General features: G+C 38.6%; 1 protein-coding gene across 3 annotated transcripts in view; it reads left to right on the top strand.

The window, feature by feature from the left end:
- The window catches only part of DPP10 (dipeptidyl peptidase like 10), a 431847-nt gene extending 413004 nt beyond the window's left edge, over positions 1–18843 (top strand). For all 3 annotated transcript variants that reach the window (XM_086898812.1, XM_086898811.1, XM_023931361.2), the window contains 9 exons: positions 972–1070; positions 1179–1248; positions 7899–8093; positions 9357–9411; positions 12959–13058; positions 13659–13717; positions 13802–13874; positions 15424–15497; positions 16867–18843. In XM_086898812.1, coding sequence (XP_086754938.1) covers positions 972–1070; positions 1179–1248; positions 7899–8093; positions 9357–9411; positions 12959–13058; positions 13659–13717; positions 13802–13874; positions 15424–15497; positions 16867–17004 — 863 coding nt within the window. In that variant the 3' untranslated portion in view covers positions 17005–18843. The remainder of the gene's footprint in view (positions 1–971; positions 1071–1178; positions 1249–7898; positions 8094–9356; positions 9412–12958; positions 13059–13658; positions 13718–13801; positions 13875–15423; positions 15498–16866) is intronic.
- Positions 18844–20471: the final 1628 nt, after the last annotated feature.

Here is a 20471-nt window from a genome sequence, read left to right as displayed (position 1 = left end):
ACTTCTGTGGAGCTCCTCAATTCCATGAAGGCAAGCTTTTGCTCTTTATTACCTGCATCTAAAGTACTATGGAGTGTGAATTACTGAAATAGAGATTTATGTGCAGCACCTTGGAGTAAAATAAACCAAGTCAGGATAGAGGGACGTTGTTTGTTGTAGCAACAAAAAGCCAAATAATAGGAGAGATAATTTACCATTTGTGTTTCAGTACAAGATTAGATTATCCACTTCAATTCATAAAGGAATGATTAAGGATTATTTCAATTATTCCATCCTCAGACTATAATTATACCATTTTGGTTGGCTGCCCGGAACAAGCATTCTCCTCAGATTATCTGTTTTGGCCCTATGTGAAGAGTTTATTATTTAATTAAAAAAACCCTAAATTTTGGAAGCAAAATCGGTAATTTGAGTTAAAAAAAAAAACAAAAACAAAACAAATAAATTAGTCATTCTTTCCTGGGTAAAAGAGTTTGTTTCAAATTAGTCTGCAGCTTTAAACCAAGCTGATGGTCTTGCTCTTGGCTGAAGTGCAGAAGATACATGAGGACATTAATTGTGCTGGCTAAATATTGCCCTGGAATAGGTAATGCTGGGGAAAAGGATGCCTGCATGAGATGTAGGATCTTGCCCAGCAGAGCAGCCTTGTGCTGCAACAGCTGCTGTTAGGAATTGTCAGAGATGCTGATGTTCATGATGGTCATCAGAAATTTCCTTGCTAGTGCTTAATGAAAACAAAGACTGCCAGAAAAATGAACTGGATGTGTATCTTTTTGAATTGAAAAGTAGTTGCATTAGAAAAAAAAAGTATTTACAGAAGGGATTAATTTGTGAGATTAATTACAAGCTTTAATTTGTGAGATCATTGCACGTTTGTCTCTTTTATCTTTCTTTGAATCTTGATTTATCTCTGGTGTGATGATTCTCCATGCCTTTCAACATGTTTTTTGTTTTTTTTTCCTGCTTTTTAGAGTTTTATATTTTGGAAAATAACCCTGTGTTGAAAGAAGTTGTTTTTAAGAAAAAGAGTTACAAGACTGAAATCAAAATGCTTCACATTGAGGACTACGGTAAATCTGGCAAAATTTTATTTTAGCAAGCCAAAAGCTTTCTTACAATGTTACTGTTTTTCATCTGTGTAACTACCAGCCTTTAATGTTTTGCTCTTTTCTTAAAAGAATTCCCGTTACAGTTGTCACTGCCAAAAGATTTCACGGATCGAAACCAGTATGCCCTTCTATTAATAATGTAAGTATCTGTTTGGAATCACTCAAAATAATAAAGCACTTCACAGAAAATATTTAAATCTGAAATTAGATATTTGTTTGTTTGTTTGTTCCTTTTGTAGGAAAAAAATATCTCATGGATTTGGGTTGAGAAATCAATAGGCTTGTTCTTGGGAAGATTTTGTGACAGGTGCTGTCTGGTAGAGATGCCTGGGGTTTTTTTGAGCTAGTCAGACCTGACTGTGCTTTGCTGTACTTTCATGTTTGGGAGGCACTGATGTTTCTGATGGTGTAGCTTCAAGTAGCCCTGCGGTGTTTCCTGGACCCTGACTGATCCTGCCCACAGGATCTCACTCAGAGCATGTGCTCCTTTTTATCCCTGAGAGGAATGAGTAGAGCTTCCAGAGCTTCTCAGTTGCGATGCATGAAGCAAAACTGCTTTTAGGAACATCAGAATGAAATAAAAGTTACTTTTGATCATCGGTGGTTGAAGGCATGATGATAGCCATGATCCAAAGTCTGTTGATTTTTGTAGAAAAGCTGCATGGGAGGAAGATGGTGTTCCCTGGAAACCTGTGCTGTTCTTTTAAAAGGAGATGGGGTGTGTGTTTCTTGCAGGGAGAGTCAGCCTTTAAGTTGTGTGTCTGCACATGTGTAGCAGAGGAAAAGAACAGAGTCATGAGTGTGCTTGAAGCCTCCCTGGGAAAAGTGGTGATGGCCAGCTCAGGGCACCACTCCTTTCTCCACCCAAACTCAGCACGGGTGGAGAGAGCTTTCCTGGACCTACAGAGCTTCTTCCAGTCCCAGCTGGAAAGAACTGATGGGAATTTCAGTAACAGACATGTAGGAGTGGGCTGCTAAAGTCATGAGAATGCCACGTTACTGAGCTGTGTCACCTGGAGCAGCTCTGCCCTCAGTGACAGCACAGATCCTTGTTATTGGATGTGAGGTGTCTATAGACCTGAGAATGATCCCAAATTCTTCTGCTCAGATCAGAAAACAGAAAGGCACCAGCCTGCTTATTGCTAAGCCCAGTTTGAATTTTAAAACTCAGAATTTTCAGTTATAATTATCTGCAGTTGTGGAAGCTCTCTGCTTTAATAGGCTCACAATCATATTTTTCTTTTCTTCTGGAAAACAGAACACATGGATTTTATTTCATCTTTGCAGCATTTCCTGGCATGATCTTGGAGGCATGATTATATTTTAAGCAGCTCTTATGTGAGTGCCAAAGGCAAACTGTCTCCGTGAATTGACCCCAGCAGCGCTGCAGGGACTTGTGAACACTTGTGTTTATTCCTGTTTCTGAGAGCAAGGAAACACAAAGGTGTTCACAGTGCAGCACTCCCCTTTTCAAGTATCCTAGTAAATACATAATCTGCCATATACAGCTGTGGGAAAAAATGGGGTTAGAAACTCGTGTAGAACTGAGAGAAGACAGAAGGGAAAGATCAGAAACCTGAGAAGTCCAAGTCCAGAAATCATAGCATAAAGGAAAAGAAAAAAAAAAAAAGCTAAAGAAAATACTATTTTGGTTTGATTTTCAATATCAAGAGTTGAAAGAAATGAAAAGAGGCAGGGTCTGAATTTAAACTTACCAAAGTTGTTGGTATCCAGTGAGCAAATAGTGTGGCCAAGTCATACTATTTGTGATGTATGGATATGTTTTATAATTGTTCTGGGGTTTTTTATGGTGGGCATGTGGGATAAAAAGGAAAGTTATCAAACTACAAAAACATATTGTTGTATCTACACTTACAGTATAAAGACTTTGGTTCTTTTAGCTCAGATTTTTATCTTTGCAATACTGAATTATCAATGCTAGCTTTAGCACAGGGGATATTTTTAGAAAACCCTATACACTAGTAAAAATATGAAACTGAAAATTTTAAATCTGTCTTGGCTCATGTACTGTAGCTTGTTTTGTGTCCTCCTCTTCCCTAGAAGAAAAAGAAGTTACATTAAGCTGTATTTCTTCAACAGCTTTTTATAGACTTAAAGCTAAGGTTGCCAGCAATCCCTTTTTCTATTAAAGAGGTCCCCAAATGAAATATAAAACTACAAACTGTCACTGAAGTTACGGGAGGTTCCCTTGTGGGATGATTATTTGAGTTTAATAAATTCTGCCTAGCTCTTGAGAAGGAACAGTTGGATATCTGTGGGCGTATAGGGGGTAATTTCTTGACCCACATAGCTCCAAATTGACATCCTAAGGTTTATTTCATGACCAGAAGTACTACTTTAAAAAAAAAGAGAAAAGTATTCAGGTCCAAGGAGAACATGTAGCTTTTATAGGGAGCATTGATTAGTTGTGTAGATGATACAATTTCCCAGATACTTGACTTTTCTGAGTCCTGAGTGGTACTGTTGGGACTGATGGAGAAACACCCTGTTCCTACTGCCAGCAGCATTAGATGAGAACTGGGGGCTAATAACAAGTGCTATCTTTTGTACTGTTCAGCTGCCCCTGCTTGCTTTCTTCCATTCTCAGCCATGATATGATTATCATTATATTCCAGCTATTGAGAGAAAAACCTTTGAACATGAATGCTTACCTGTGTCCTTGGTAAGAATGTTGGTTTAATTACATGTCCATTTTTTTGGGAAGGAGATCCTATAAAACATCTTGATCCAGGCAACTTGCACTTGGAAATATAAAACCAGAGGATATAAGAACAGAAAAGTGGAGTATTAGCACAGAAGTGGGGTTTGCTTTCCATCTCAGTAGTGATTCAAAGTGCACTTTGAAGAGGGAAGGAAGGAGGGAAGGAAGGAAGGAGGGAGGGAAGGAGGGAAGGAGGGAAGGAGGGAAGGAAGGAGGGAAGGAGGGAAGGAGGGAAGGAGGGAAGGAGGGAAGGAGGGAAGGAGGGAAGGAGGGAAGGAAGGAAGGAAGGAAGGAAGGAAGGAAGGAAGGAAGGAAGGAAGGAAGGAAGGAAGGAAGGAAGGAAGGAAGGAAGGAAGGAAGGAAGGAAGGAAGGAAGGAAGGAAGGAAGGAAGGAAGGAAGGAAGGAAGGAAGGAAGGAAGGAAGGAAGGAAGGAAGGAAGGAAGGAAGGAAGGAAGGAAGGATGGATTTTATTTTTGGGGCTTTTTTCAAATCACTGAAATCTACTAGCCATTTCAAAGGTACATGGCTATGAAAAGACTTCTGTATTCATGCTGGGATGTCTGCAGGTAAATTTGAACTGCACATGGCCCCCTGATGCCTGAGTGTTAGTGCTGAATCCTGGAAGGAAACTTGCACCAGAGGAATCTGGCCTGAACTGAGCACAGTTCCATGTAGACACAAGTTCAGCTTAAGGACCAGGACCTGATTATGCTGTAACCATCAGCATGAAGATTGTGTGAACATTCATCCATTAGCAGCTGCAAAGCAAGCTGCAATACTCAAATAGTAGCTCATTGTATTGCTGTGTTAAAATTTATGTCCATCTGTATTTCTGGACTGTCTAACAGATCTCATGTAAAAACCAGTTATGTTGGCTGGCACTTTTTTTCTTTACAGAATTGTGATGAGTAGCCCATAAAATGTTAAATAGATTAAAACACTTTCTTCCATTTGTTCTCCTAAACCACTGATAACAGTTCACACTCAGTTTCCTTCTGATGTAATACACACAGTGTAGCTATATATTAGAGAGCTGCACGGTAATTGCCTGAAAAAGTGATTACCATCTCTTTTCTATATAATTAAGATCAAAGTTTAAATTTCAGATCTTTGATTTCCTCATTATGGTTCACCTTACTCATTAAAAAAGTTGGAAGATACACTTCTTGGTAACACACAGGAAATGATTAAGTAAAGACTCTGGCATTTAATCTGAGTAATAAAATCAGAGTTGATAATCATTCTGTATTTTTCTTGGATCGTAATTAACCTCATTCCTTCAGATATGTAGATAATGTATCTTAAATATCACTATCTATTATTTAATGCCATTTAAAGTTGTCCAATATGTAAGCTGATATTGTAAAACTGAATCAGTGAAAAGATTGTCCTGTTATTTGAGGGGGGAAAAAACCCTGAGTATTCTTCAAAGTAGCAGTGAAATGTCTCTGAGAGGTTTCTGTTTGTTTATTTGTTTACTTGTTTTCTTATATTTTGATCATAAGCAGGAGTTGGTTTACCTTGTTTTGAAGTGATGAAAGTTTTAGGCCTGGCACAAACAATCAAACCTGTTTATGCCCCCAGTGAATGCACTCTGGTAGCAAGACAGGACAGTAGGGTTGGAAAGAAAATCTATGCAGCTTTGGGAACAAGCCATTAAAAGACTAAAAGAAATATAAAGAGGCATAATGCAAGTATTGGGAAATATATGTCTGCTGTCTCTCTGTGGAGGACAGAAACACACCTCAGATACTCAATATCATTTTATAGCTAAAGAGTAGAGAGACCTTTTGGTGCTAATGGGAATTTTGATATGTACCTCAATGGAAATAATTGAAATGCTTACCACTGACTACTTATATGGACATTATTGAAATAAACTAGCCACTGGAAAATTGCTTCATAAAGCAGTACATCAAAGAACCCATCATGCAGGGCTGGATGATGTGTAGTGTTTAAACTCTGAGCCCAAAAGTAGCCCAGCTATGACCTCCAAAAAGGAGCTTGAGAAGCCATCACTGTCAGTTCTCATCCACTGAGATGATGACTGTTTGAGGTTCTGGCTGAAGTTCTGGCTGAGGTTCTGTTTGTTGTTTCATTGGGGAAACAACATTGGGGAAACAACATTGGGAAATTCATTGTGGGTATCACCTTTGATTTAAAACAATTTTTGGTTTTAAACACCTGGCTTAGAGAGAGCTTATAACTGTAATGGCTCTTCTCCTATTCCTAAGTGTCTAGAAATACAAGATATCTATATCTATATACACCAGATGTATGTATAACCTAGATACAGAACACATATCAATGAAATATGAACACTGGATTAGCTTTGGTCTCATATTTAAAGGGAGGAAAGCAGGCTGACTCACGATATTTTCACTTACATGGAATGTGTTAATCTCTTGGAAAGTTACCAAGTCAAACATGGATATTTCTGACATATTGTTGTGGAAAGTTGGAAGAACTTACAAATAATTGTGTCTGGTCTGAGGCTCCTATTATTGAAAGTAATGATCAATACATTGTGAAAACATCTGTGTCAATGTGCAGTGCTTCTGGAAACCTTGCTCATGCAATGAGCAGAAATTGGAAATATTGCTCTGCTCCTTATTGCAAATAATAATTAATAGATATTTCCTGAATTGTGTGTTCTCTGCAGAGCTCACTTGACAGAATTTCCAGACTCATTGCTTCTCAGTGTTAGTAATTAGTGTAATCACAACTGAATTGGTTAAGCACACCAAAAATTGCCCTTCTTTTCTTCTTATAAAGCCAAGCCTAAACCTGATGTGCAAGATAATGGTAAATCAAGCATAACATGTTGTGGCTGAGTCTGTAACCGAGTAATCCTGATTTCAGTACATGATATAGCAACTAAATAGATAGGTCTGACTGAATTTGAGAACACACACGTTCATCATATGCTTGCTAATTAACTGAGTGATTACCTTGAAGATGGTCTGTGTTATCCACACAGATACTGTGTTATCCACACAGATACTGAATCAGCATGTTATTGTATTTAAAAGACAGGACTTATTGTAGGATATTTTATCTCTTTCCTCCCCAGGGTTTACATAAGTCTATTTGGCAAAATAATAATTTCTGTCTTCATCTTCCTTTCACCTTAGACAGGATATTCCCACAGACCATCCAATTTAAATCCATAAGCCAGCACAGACACTTTTACATTTTAATTTGCATTCCACTGGCAGATGCAGCCTGCTTAGAACTATTTTGCATTTTGTACAACTTCATGGTAGCCTGTTCTTTTATTCTGTGTTTATCTTGGGGGAAAATAATGGCAAACTTCCCTTTTAAAACTGACATTTTATTTTCTTTGTAAGGAAAATAGTGTATTTGGCTTCAATGGAAAATCTTATTGTTCTTCCAGAAACTACATTCTCCCATTCTATTTCACCTTTTGTGCTGTAAACCACCTTTTTTTTTTTCTTGGTCATAAAATAGACTTATCACTCCTGCCTGCATGCGTTGCTTCCTATGAATTTGGATGGAGAAAATATAATTTTCTCCAGTGTATGCTTTAGTCTTCTTTGTACTCTATTTCAAAAAATCTATTCAAGGATACAATAATGCAATTATTTTTGTTTTCTCAGATGACATCCTTCTTAATAGTATTGTATATCCTGCAGAACGGTAATAGGGTGCTGAATGAATTTTACCTTTTTGTGTGTTCAGTGAGACTTTGCAAATTCTGCATGAGCCTCCTCAGAACCGAGCTAGCCATTGCTGATTATGTTTGGGATTTTTTCCCTTCACTTTATTATAAACAGCCCTACCTGCTTTCATTTTCCGTGCCCTTCAACAGAGCGTGTTCAGGTATTGGCAGCGCCGCAGCACAGCGGTTATAAAGTTAAAGAAATTACTTTGCTGCAGGGTGTGCAGCCCTAATGGGACGGTATTGATGGAAGTGACAGCAGCTCAGCAGGGTTGCATAACCAACTGAACTCTGCCACGTAGGTTAAATAAAATATCAGAGCTCGGCACAGCGCATCACATTGTCAATAGTCTTCGTTTGTGTCTGGTGTGTTGGTATTTGCAGTGATGAAGCTCCAGGCAGCCAGTTGGTTACAGATAAGTTTCACATTGACTGGGACTCAGTGCTTGTCAACTCTGATAATGTCATCGTAGCTCGATTTGATGGCAGAGGGAGTGGATTTCAAGGCCTCAAGATCCTACAGGAGGTCCATCGATGCTTAGGATCAGTGGAAGTGAAGGACCAAATAGCAGCTGTAGAGTACGTATGTGCAAACTCCTCTCTTTCACCCTGCCTCCACCTGAACCAGCATTTGAACTAAAACTGCCCAGAATGTTTTCTCTGCATTGTTAATGTTTGGTTTTTAATGCAGTTACAAATTTTGCAATCGTAATCCCTCCATTACAAACAGCAAGTGAAAAATCAAAGAGGTGTTTGTGGGGTTTTCTCTGAGTTGGTGCTCTTTGGTAAAGTTGTCCTGCTCTGTGCAATCCAAATATGCCACTTGAGCTAATTCATACTTGTCTATATTCTGTAGGTAAACTTCTTGCTGTCCACATTAGCATATAAATGCATTATGTTACAATATTTTAGGTCTGTACCATAGGAAACTGCTCTCATGCCCACCACAGAGCTCTGGAGTAATCACACAAAGCAAGTGGCATTCTCATGGTGTAAATGAGAGCAAAATTTTGACAAGTGCCTCTTATTTCTCATTTGCATTATCATTTTTAGACTGATATAAGCCTACCAGCTGCAAAACAGTAATTTCTGTCTGTGGAGTTGTCATGTATAGCTTTGACAACGCTCCTTACTCAGGGTGCACATGTCAAAATGGCTCATACCAAGGTCTGGATGGACTTTTCTGGGGTTTCCCAGGGAAAGACAGATTTTAAGCCAGATATTTTTAATTCTTTTGAAAGAGGCCAATGCTTCAACCATTCCCCTCAGGTTATTCTGTATATCAGGTTATTCCCCTTTGTGTATAAAATTCACCATAGAAGATGAGAGCCTTGATGAGAGAATTAATTATTTGTATAATTATCTAGATTCAAGAAGCTCCACACATCTTAGCCTCCTTTAGCCGGTGCTAGGTAGCTGGTCCAAGCCTATCATTTAAGCTCTAACCAGTGGAAAATCCTGGCACTTCTGAAGGATGATCCTCCCCAGACTGAGAGAAGTTTCCAACATGTGTAGGAATGCTAAAGATTATCTCTCTTCTCTCCATTAACTGAAAAGCAGATGTAAATGGATAATTTAGACAAGATGCTTAAATTCAGATACCTAAATTAGGTGAGAGGGGCCAAACACCAACTCATTACCTTATAAAAAAGCAATTAGTGAAGAAATCACATTTCCCAGTGCAGTACTACTTGTATGCATGTAATTCTTCTTCTACCTGATCTCCATGTCTGTCAATTCTTTAATGCACAAATAATTAAAGTTCTTTACATACTATATTCAGAAAGTAAAATCCACCATTTTACATTTTGCCAAAATTAAAAAACTTTTTTTTCCTTTCAGATCACTTCTGAAACAGCCCTTCATTGATCCTAAGAGGCTGGGAATATTTGGAAAGGTAATGTGCAAAAATAGCTGGCTATATCATGATTCTTTAAGAAAGTGCTGTCAGTTCATAAACAAATATATTTACATATTTTTCTAGGACAATTTCAGTTATTAAAATGGGGAAAAAACGATCCATAATTTACTGTTTGTTCTGTGCAGTATTTTTTTTCTCAGAATGAGTAGTTAAGTCAATAAAATCAGTTTTATGGTATAACACTATTTACATTTCAGAATCTGAAGGAGAAAGTATTTGTTAAAAATTCTGCTTTCTGCTTTCTTTAGAAAATTTTCACAGGGACTTGGTTTTTGTGAAGGCTTCTTTCTTACGGTTTTATATTTGGGCTGCAGTTAAATTGACAATGTTGTCCTATAAAATACAGGTTTTATATCTGCATGTTTTACTGACCCTTGAGCTTAGCTGAGCACCTACCCTGTGGTGCTGTCATCAAGTTCCTTGTTGCACCAGTGAGAAATCTTGCCTTTGCTGTTTTATCAGCTGCATGTCATTGCCCCTAGCACAAGATGCAACAAGGGAAAGGTTCAACTTTTAGTGGCAAACTAAACAGCATTTTACTGATGTCTATTAAAAAGCAGCAATTAGAAACACCACTCAACTGCTGCTTCGTCTCTGAACTGGCATGTGCAACCTTTTAAATTTTTTTAAGATTTTTTTTTTCTATTAAAAATGAAGTTGTTTTCTGCCTTTGAGCTCAAAGCAGCAACAAACCCTGATCAAGTACCCCCCAGTCAACACTTTAAGGAGCAGCATGTGTTTCACTATGAAGTGCCTTAGTTCTCACTCTGCTGCTGAGTTGCTGCACAGCCTCAGGCAAGTCATTTAACCTGCCTGTCTCAGCCTGTCTGGATGCAGGATGAGGAGATTGACATTTACCTCCTGCATGGTAGCATTTTGAGGACTGGCTGATGTTTGTGACTGTTATTAGCATTTCACATGAACATGACCTTCCTCAAAGCTCTGAGCTCCTGCTGCAGTCCTTGAGCTGAGAAAGAAACTCTCACTGCAAGAATTTCACTAGGGTCAAAGCCAGTATTTGGGTTGTAAGGGAGCAGCCAGAGATTTTTCAGCTGAGGATGCACAGGCAGGGCCAGTTTCATCCAGCAGGCAATCGTGACACACACTTCTATTCATGTTTTAATGCCTGTTACCAATGTATATGAAAGAATACATAGAAGTAAGTGTAGAAGCATCAGCGTTTCTCTGTATCCTCTTCCTCTTTCAAACATTTGATTGAAAATACTGTTTCTGGAATGAAATCCCTAAGCATCCAGAATTGCTTGGTTTTGACTGCAGAAATGCTTTTCATTGCTACTTGAAAATTCCCACTTGTTTTCTGAGATTCATCAGTATCTTTTTTCCTAAGAGAGATGTGATGAGACAGTAACTGAAGGCCATGCATGGAACCATGGCTTTATATATCTGCCAAAACCCACTCCCAAATTTCTTCTCTTTCACAAAATGCTATTGATTGCCATGTTCCTGCATTTGTTTTCTGAAAGCAGTGTTGAGGAATGAAGAGTGGGAAATTCAATAAGCTTTCAACACTGCTTTGAATTCAGGGAAATTTCCCCTTTCCAAGTTAACTTTTCAGAGTTGTTTTTTTACTGTCAAAAGAAAAAAAAATCATAAAATTTGAAAGTCAGTTTTATAATAAATAATAAAAAAAATCTATTTAACAGCTTCTTAGGGTTAATTGTATTTTCCTCCACTCTGTTTTAGAGTCGATTAAAAATCTACTTTAAAACTCATTTCTTTTTTATCACAACAAGAACGTGGTAGGAAAACAAGTTGTTGGTTTTTTTTTTCTTTCTATGCATTAAATTTGCTTTACTGATGGAAACAGAATATGCACTTTGCTTGAAAATAAGTTGGCTTTGGAATGGCTTAATGCTGATCTCATAAATCTGGACCTATGCACATTTTCAAGGAGCTCTTTAAGCTTCAGAACTACACAGAAGTAAAATTCTTGTCACAATTGGTGATGTCAGTGAGGCACAAGAGTAACAAACTGTCCAGAAAGTGACAGTGGGGAAAATCTGCCAGTGCCCCCTTGCTTCTCTCAGTGAGGGGGGTGAGCCTAAGTGGTGCATGCTCCAAGGGCCTTTCTGACCTGTTAGACAGACAAGTGTGGCTCCATGGAGTTTGTGGTTTTATTCATGGATGTGAAAAGAGACTTTAAAAATGAATTGCAATTCTACAGCCAACATCTTCCTTGAAAATGTGGCAATTAGGCTGTAACCCCAGAAACCCAGCAGATGAGTGAGGCACCACATGTTCTTGCACCAGGGAGTATGGAACAGCAATGTCACTGTGAAATGCTTCTAAGAATTTATAAAAAACTCACTCTGTAGTGTTTTTGTCCTGGAAAGTCTGGCTGGAAGCAAGGACACAGGCACAAAGGGAAGAAACTCCCAGGAGAATTAAACAAGCTCTTAATGAAAACATAGAATAAATAATAAATAACCTGGCAATACCTATCCTTGGATTAAAATTGTGCTGTGGAGCTACTGGGAAAGACGCAAACAGAATATTAAACAAAAGTAAAAGCAGAGAAAACCCAGAGGCAGAGGAAAGTTGCTATTCTCTTAAACTCTTTGAATTATACAAATTACAGGCTCTCGCTCAGAAATTCTGTCTTAGGTGAAATCTACTCCAGCACATGAACAGATCTGGGTTGCTCTTGGCCTCCTGGGCTCAAATTTGTATGGGAAAGGAATAACTCAGCTCTTCACACTCCTTTGAAAATCCAGCTCCTATTTGGTATTTTCTTCAGTGTGTCCACTCCCACTTAATATGGATTGATTGCAAAGAACAGGAAACCTCTGTGCTTGTATTTCTTAAATAAGGTTAGAGGGTTTCAGATATTACCATTCTTCCATAGAAATCATCTGTTCAATAAATATTTGGACATGAAAAAAAGGAGCAGGCAGCATTCATACAAGACCATGAGAAAACTGTAAGCACTTGATAAATAATCTTCTTTTGGATCAGCTGGTGTTTTGCATTATATTTTCTCTGTCATGGGATAATTTTGTCTTCCTGAAGTGTGTTGTGCCAAACTCAAACCAACAGCAAAAAATACCTGAAGAAATACCAATTTTTCAGTAGTGATGAAGGGAAAACAAAGATGGCAAGTTGAGAAATTTGAGGAGCCCATAATATAAGAGAAAATCATCGATTCCGGGTGCCACAATTCAGAATTTCATTTTCTGTGAGTCTAGAATTATTAGAGGTATACAGAAATGGATTGCCATTGTCATTTCAAGGAAATCTGTGGTCTCAAGTTAAAGCTTTCATAAAGGTTCTTCTGACTTGCTGGTATCAGCTCTTCCAGGAGAGATGTGTTAGACTTTGGAGATGGTGAAGAAATTTGCATCACTCGTTATTATCTGCATAGATTAAAAGTCATGACCAGGCCAATGAGATCTTTATGCACCCTTAAAGTGTAAAAAAGATACCACTGGATTACCACAGTGGCTTTTAGCTTCATTCTTTCTAGAATGACATAAAGCAACCAAAATTTCAATCCCATTGTTAGGGGTACGGTGGCTACATTACATCGATGGTCCTGAAATCCAGCGAGCATCTCTTCAAGTGTGGAGCTGTGGTGGCACCAATCACAGATATGAAGTTATATGGTGAGTGTTCCCTGCCCAAACCTGTGTGATAGCTCATTCAAAATAACTCTTATTCATTGAGGTGATATTTATTTCAGCTAAGGACAGATAAAGTAACAATGTTAGTGAGATTCCACCTCACTGTCTTGGTCTCTTCTTTAAATGAAAGTAAAGCTGACACTGGGATGGTTCCCCAAAACCCACAGCAGACATGGTATTATTGACAGCTCTGATTTTGCATTACCTCGTTTCCTAAGAATCCTTTATGTATATCAGCATGAATCAAGTCTTGTATTAGGAACAAATCCTTTAAGGTTAGCAGTGAGTTCCCTACAATATCAGCTGTGTTGTCATTCAGTCACAGGTTATTTTGTTCTGAATATGAAGTTTTGGGGTTTCTATTTTTTTGTGAGGGGAGTTGGTTGATTTTTGGTTGGTTTCTTTTTTTAGTTGTTTAAAAGTGGGTTTAGATGGTAGATCAAAATCGTACATTCTGTGCCTCTAAATGATCTCGACTTCATTGCTTAAATAGCTTCTGACTCGAGGTCAGAAATTGTGAGTTTTAAAATAGAAATAACTTGGAATTCACAAGGTTTTTAGGGGTTCTTTTAATTTTTACAGCATCAGCCTTTTCAGAGAGGTACCTTGGGATTCCATCAAAAGATGAAATTACCTATCAGGTAAGTTAGCATAAACAAGTAACTTAAAGTGACCATTTTACTCTTAAAACACAATTGAATTACAGCTCTGTGTTTGTTCACTAGGCATCCAGTGTATTACACAATCTTCATGGTTTAAAAGAAGTGGATTTGCTAATAGTTCATGGGACAGCTGATGGTGAGTATTTACAGATGTAACTAATTTGGAGTCAGAGCTTCTAATAGGCAGATGTTCAAGGGCTGATGGGGCACACCCAGCAGGTACATTTGCAGTTTCACTTTCCCTCTGATAAGATTTTTTAATTTTATTTCAACTGTCACTTCTAACTCCTAACTGGTGACACTTTTCTTTGCTGAGGATTTGCACCTTTTAGGTGCTGTATGCTTTAATTTGTTTAAATCATGTGGACCACTGTGTTGCTAGTGAAAGGTATTACATGTATTATTAATAGAACAACATACATTTTTAATGTTGTTTTAAGTTCATATAAATTCTGCAGAATTATCAGTACAGCTGGTGAAGTACATCACCAAATGGGAAGTTAATCTTTTCATCTAATTAATTACAAGGTACTGCCAAACCTTCAGAAACTGAAGCTACACAGAACATTTTAATAGCACCAATACTTTTAGCAGTAGATTAAGACAGAGAATGAGTTACACAGGGTAAGTTTTAGCACTTTAGATGGAATCATAAGACACATCAATTGAGATAATTTGTAATTGCAGATTTCACTGCAGTGTATTCTTCTGAACTTTCTTAACTGATGTCTAAAGAATGAGCTTTGATGCAGGCACAAATTACAGTGATGCAAACAGCTGCTCTATAGAGACTGACGTGCCTGCTTCTTTCCCAGCGTTTTCTGGTGGATGTGGGATAATACAAGGTTTCTTTCTCAGTCTGAAGGGAGAAGTGCCTCTCACTAGCTGAGGGCTGAGGTGACAGTGCCCATAGTGCCAGCCTGTCACCCCTGACTTTGCCAAACCCACGTTAGAGGGGTGCAAACCCTGTCCAGTGCTTCTCCCCAGAGCACGGGGAGGGGGATGAAAATATACTGTGTGCCTGAGCAGGCATGAGGGGCTCTGGCTTTACTGATTGCAACAGGCAGCAGCAATTTCTGCCCCTCTGAACCGAGCACCAGAGGGAACTGGGGCTCTGATAGATGTCTGAGCAATGTCAGAGATGTCTGTGCTCTGGCCTGGGAGTGTGATTGTCTGCTGCCCCTGCTCAATATCACATCCAGTGACACTGCCCAGCCCACTTGCAGCCTGAACTCTGCAGGGTTAGGACATGGTGATCATGGTTTTGGCACACAAAAGTCAGGTTACTGATAAGTTCCAGAAAGTCCATTGCCTAAAGAAGAGTGGGGTGTAATAACCCCGTGCAAGCAGTAGAAAATGCAGTGTGCTTCCCTTCAAGCAAGTTAGAAGATGCCACAATGTTCAAACAGAATGGTTTCACACATCTCTAAGCTGCCACAGGATATGTAAATTAAGGGTAAACAGAGGAGTCCTCACAAAGTGTCTGGAAAGTGAGACTTCCCGTGGGGCTTCCATCTCCTTCTCCAAAACCTCTGCTGTAACACCCTCTTCTCTTGCTGGTGGCCTTAGAGATTATCAGCTACACACCCAGAGCCTGGAAATGTTTTCAGCCAAAGCTGTGTAACAGATAAGTATCTCATATTAATGTAGCTGTTTCTAATAATATCAAATGGTTTTTATTGCAGCTAAAGTTCACTTCCAGCATTCAGCAGAACTAATTAAGCGTCTAATAAAAGCTGGGGCTAATTACACTATGCAGGTACGTGCACCTGGAACTTTTCCTATAAACTTAGTTGAACATTTAACCTCCTGTTGCTATTTCTTCACTGTAAAGGACCCTCTCTCTCTACCACAACACAGTGGGTGAGGTATTACCTCAGTTTGCAGTTAGAACTCTGTTTAATCCCATTTTTCTCACTGTTTGTATGGATGTCAGGAGCTATATCATCTTGTCATTCTCCTGGGCTCTTTCTCCTCTCTCTCATCTTTCTTTTTTCCTGTTTATCCTACAATTCTATACAGAGTGCTCTGGAATCCATGGGGATTTCAGTACTTTGGGTTCCTGTTTACCTGAAAAGGTATCAGGTCAAATGAGAGTAATTTTCCCTTATTTTCAACATTTAAATTTATTGACAGAGCACAACAGAGCCTCTGCCAAGGCACAGGCTTGCCTGGGACCCCTCTGGAGCACATGGATGCTGCTGGCAGAGGGTTTTGATTGAATCAGTATCTCCAAACACTCCTGATGCTCGTTGGCCATCACAAACCTCGACTTGCTGGGCTTAGGGTGATCCTGTGGTTTGCACTGGAGTGTGAGCTCGTGTCAGAGGGGAGGTGGCAAGAAGGGGGCTGGTGCCACTTAAGGAAGGAAAAAGGACTTTAAATGTAGAATCTGTTCCTGCTGCCCATGTGGTTTCAGCTGAGGTGGTGTGAAGGCCTGTGGAGAGAGGCAGAAGCAGTGACAGAGTTCTCCCAGAAGAGCCCTGTAGAGCCATTCTCATGTAACATGTGATAACCTGGGTTTGAGGAGGCAGCTGAAGCTTTCTGCCTCAGGCCTCCTCAGGTCTCTCTTCTTGTGGCCTGGATTTCTTCATTCAGCCTGCAAATGTTTGCTCAGCCTCACTTGGGAGAAATTCCCAGTGGTATTTGTTTTAAGAGATAAAAATGCCCACATCCACCCTAGGGGGGAGAGGAGATGGGCTTTAGACCAGATAGGAAGATGGTTAAGATATGAATGAAATGGGTTTTTGCCAAACACTTAGAAGCTGAAATATTGAGAGGTCCCTAAAAGCATGAGGTAATTAATCCTTGTGGATGTTAATGGGATTTGGATGCCTAGGAACTATTGAAAATGCCAACTAAAGTAAACTGTTGTAAGCACAGTGGCTGAGAATATAAATTTTTTCACTTCTGCAGATCTCACTGCAGTGCTTGTTTTATTTAAGTTCAAATTCCAAGAGAATGAGTCTTACTTTGGGTTTTATTAGCTTTCCTTGATGCCATAAAACTAATGTTATCATCCTGTTGTCATCTAAAACACATTGAAGATCAGAGAAAGAAAATTAGAGCCCTAAATATTTGAAAAGCCTTTAAAAGCTATTTACTTTTTTTCCTTTCTCCTCTGCCAGATCTACCCGGATGAAGGTCATAACATTGCTTCCGAGAAAAGCAAATATCACCTTTACAGCACAATCCTTGGGTTTTTTAGTGCTTGTTTAAAGGAGGAGACACCAATTTTACCACAGGAACCTGAAGAGGATGAATAAGGAAGCCTATTTGTGTAGTACTGAAGGGGACTTACTCTGCGGCTCAATAAAACCTTAAATAAAAGTGACTGTAAGATTGCAGATTCTGCAGAAGCTCAAGGGCAGCTAAAGGATACCACAGTGGAACAGCACATTTACAGACAATGAGCTAATAAACTGGAATTCGACTACAAAGTCCAAACATATTACCAAGGGACAAAAACTTTACCTTTGTGGAAGGTCAACAGTTGGTTACAGTTTCCTGGAAGAACTTAGTTTTGCATAAGTGTAGGGTTAGTGCATGTTTGTTATGTTAAGCCTCACTGTTGGTTCTGTAAGTGGTTGCTTGTTTTCTGTTGTTTTTTGTTTTTTAATTTAAATGTACATCTTTATTCATCTTTGCATAAGGCACAACCTATCATAAGTATTACCACCACTAATATTCTAAAAGGTGAACTGCAATCTAACACTGTAATGTTACAATAAGTGCAATTCTTCTGCTGTCTATTACACGTAAGAAACCACAGAGATAATAAAGGGCACGATATTTTCTCTAGTTTTTGCTCAAAGGGGATATTGTCTAGTGCATCATATAACATGGATATTGAAAATTATTTCCCCCACACAATTTCAGCATTTAAAATTATTGCTGTACCTACTAGTAACCGATAAGGGGACTTTTTGGTGGCGTGCTCTTGGTCTTTGTGTATATACCCACAAATCCCTAAGCAGAAAATCTTACTGAGCTTGAAGAAATTTTTTCAAGATGTAATTGACAGCTGTATTTAAAACAATAATCTGCAATTGAAATCATTCCCCATTCCAAAAATGTATCTATTGTTTCCTTAAAATATGTTTGAGTTGTGTTTTGGTATTGTTTATAGTAGTTAATAGTTTGCTGGTTACACTCTAATTTTAGAATATGCTACTTTGTCACATGTAAATTAGATACATAAATATTAAATTATAGTTTCAGATAAAGAAAGTTTATTAACAATGTATAATGCCATTGAGTAATACTTTGCTCCTGAAATGAAGAGATATTTTGTATAGTGCATCTTCCTTTCCTCCCATCTGGTCTCAGATGTAATTCTGATGTTCATCGAGGTGGTGATGTAGCTCAAACACACCTTTAGTTCTTATTCCAGGGCTGCTCATTCGGTCTCTTGCAACAAGATTTAGTTTCAACAGCATCACAGAGGAATGAAATGTTTCTCATTCGAGGCAAAGGAAGATCTGACGGGTTAGATTTTATTATTTATTCAGAGGGCGAGCCCCTCATGCATCCATTTATTTGCCAGGGTGAAGTACAGCAATAGAAATTGAAACTATGAAATAAACAAGGCAGCCAGTTTGGGTCTGCAGAATATTAACTCTGATCACAGAAAGCAAGTTTATTGGTTTAATTTGAGATATCTTCCTGAAGGTATGTGAAAACTCCTGACAGATGCTGTGCCACTTATAGGGGAATAGCTGTAGTTTTTTTATTTCTGGGTATATTCCAAATACTTTCCTATCTAATTAAGGTTTAATTTCTTGCAAGACTAAAAATATAGTAATTTTTGAAGGTAAATATGCTATTTAAGATGTAAAGTTCTGCATATTTTATGAGAATGGGAATTGTTTTTAATGTAATGAAAAATCACTTGAAGCTTTTTTACTCATCACTTCCTTCTGGAATGTTTTCTTTCACTGTTAGGATTTTTTTTATGATGGAAATAATTAATTTGTCTGAAAGGCGTGGTTTTATGGAACACTGAAAAGTCTCTTGTCTTTTAATGTTTAGTATTTCTCTTGTTTTGTTAGCAATGTTCAACTATTTTTCAATTAGTTTAATACAATTTTAATGTGCAATGATAATCTTGTTTGGGTCCCAGTGTCACCACAAAGTATGGCTTTGCTTTGTGGTATTTATAGGACATGTGGAGTACATATGTGCAGTGTAGGTAGGGTATAATTTATGGGGGCTATGATGTGCACTACGATAAGATCACACAGAACAACAGAGAAAAAGTGAGAGCAGAATTCAAACAAGGTTTTGCAAATCCTGTTTTCCACGGAGGAGCGGAGTTTTCAAATCTTCTGTTGGCTGGGTCTGCTGCTTTGTGATTTTATAAATTACACCCGTCACTTAATAAACGCTCACCTGACAATACTGCTGCTGCTCCTAGCCAGACACGGGAAGTGAGGTCCCAATTCCATGGGAAATGAGGTCCCAGTTCCATGGGAAATGAGGTTCTTGTCCAGCTGAGTTCACTTGAGGTGGTTTTTTCCCAATTTGGGCCAAATGCACATGAAGGAAATGCAGGCTGTGGGCTCATGCTGAGCATGGATTTGGAGTGCCGAGGATACGGGAAAAGGCCAATTCCCCCAAAATGTGCCGGTGTTTCTCTGCACAGCAGCCACTCCATGCTCATATTTGCCATGTGTCACATTTAGTTGTGTTGAGCTACCTGCAAAAGGAAGCAGAGAAGGCTTGTAGTCTCAGCAGCAGCAAGTGCTGAGGAAATGTTATCCCAGATCTTTGGATCCCACACCATTTCCTTATTTCCCTATAGCTCTGTTTCAAGTCCATTCCCTATTCATCCTATCCCAACATCCCACCTCCAGCTTTCCAGACTGAACCTGTCATAGCCTTCTGTAGGAATGCCTTTGGCAAGACTGCTATGCTTAAAAATTGTGTTATCTGAAATCTGGGTGGAAATGTGGCATGCTTTTAATGTTCTCATGATTTCTCACACTGCCCTACAAATGCAGGTATATTTATGTAATTGTGTACACAAGGGTGAGCATCAGACACAAATTAATTGTTTTCACTGATATTTTTATGCATGAGTTAATTTCAGATACTGCAAAAGCGTTTGCCAGATGCAGGCTCTGCTAGTTAGACTGAAGAATTTGGTGTAGGATTTTACTTTTCCCTTTACTTTTGCTGGCCTGTTGAAATCATCCTTCTACTTACAGCACAACTGACCAGTGTTACCTATCAGATTCTACATCATGACTAATAATATCATAACTAATGGCAATCATTAATTACTCTAGGTGATCTACAATAGTGAGCAAGAGTTAATACACATTGCACTGAAATAGCACAAGTGCAGACTTTTAGTAGCTTATCCATTGTTAAGCACCGTGATGATATTTTAGGTCTGAAGAATTTCTGTTTGATTCGGCTGTCCTTAAAATATGACACTCACTAGAATAGACCTATTAATTTATGGAAAGCTAGGGAATCAGCATATCCATTTACTGCTTGCTAGAGCTTATCTTTACCTTCTTGATTTCCTCTCTCCCTTTTCTGCTACTACAACTTGCAAAATCTATGAAACCCGTAGGTCATATTGAAATTTCAATTATATTACAAAACTGGGCATAACTGCATGTCAATTGGAATACTTTCCCCAGATTGTGGAGTACAGAGAAAGGCTGATATTTTCTTTTAATTAATTTATTTAATCTTTTGGCAGCAAGGATGGAATTATTTA

This window comes from Cyanistes caeruleus, chromosome 7 (genome assembly GCF_971803275.1).
Source record: "Cyanistes caeruleus chromosome 7, bCyaCae1.hap1.1, whole genome shotgun sequence".
In the NCBI taxonomy this organism is placed as follows: domain Eukaryota; kingdom Metazoa; phylum Chordata; class Aves; order Passeriformes; family Paridae; genus Cyanistes; species Cyanistes caeruleus.
Note: the sequence above shows the minus strand (reverse complement) of the source record. Positions and strands in the feature narration are given on the sequence as shown.